The sequence below is a fragment of the Populus euphratica genome, unplaced genomic scaffold (assembly GCF_000495115.2).
Source record: "Populus euphratica unplaced genomic scaffold, PopEup_1.0 scaffold9453.1, whole genome shotgun sequence".
NCBI lineage: Eukaryota > Viridiplantae > Streptophyta > Magnoliopsida > Malpighiales > Salicaceae > Populus > Populus euphratica.
The window spans coordinates 1-543 of record NW_011509226.1 but is presented as its reverse complement, the minus strand read 5'-3'; the positions used below and the strand labels follow the sequence as shown (position 1 = coordinate 543).

At 44.0% G+C, this 543-nt stretch overlaps 1 protein-coding gene across 1 annotated transcript; it reads left to right on the top strand.

The window, feature by feature from the left end:
• Window positions 1-5: 5 nt before the first annotated feature.
• On the top strand, window positions 6-539 carry LOC105120386 (aminoacylase-1-like; the record flags this gene model as incomplete). Its single annotated transcript, XM_011018545.1, has 1 exon — window positions 6-539. A coding segment is annotated over one exon (534 nt), but the record flags the coding sequence as incomplete, so codon positions are not given.
• Window positions 540-543: the final 4 nt, after the last annotated feature.

The following is a 543-nucleotide window of genomic DNA, read 5'->3' as shown; positions in this document are numbered from 1 at the left end:
TTCTCATAACCTGGCAAGGCTCAAACCCATCTCTCCCTTCACTCCTCCTCAACTCCCATCTCGACTCGGTCCCAGCCGAACCTTCCAAATGGACCCATCCTCCTTTCTCAGCCACGCTAACCCCAGAAGGAAAAATATTTGCACGCGGAGCTCAAGACGACAAGTGCATAGCAATTCAGTACTTAGAAGCAATCCGCAACTTAAAAGCAAGAAACTTTGTCCCGACAAGGACAGTACACATTTCTTTTGTTCCTGATGAGGAGATTGGTGGGATTGACGGGGCTGATAAGTTTGTCAAGTCTAAAGAGTTTAAAGATTTGGATGTTGGGTTTGTTTTGGATGAAGGGCTGGCTTCAGTTAACGATGAATTTAGAGTTTTTTATGCTGACAGGTCCCCTTGGAATTTGATTATTAAGGCTAAAGGAGTGCCTGGGCACGGGTCGAGAATGTATGATAACGGAGCTATGGAGAATTTGATGAATAGTATCGAGGTTATCAACAGGTTTAGAGATAGTCAGTTTGATATTGTTAAGGCTGGAAAAG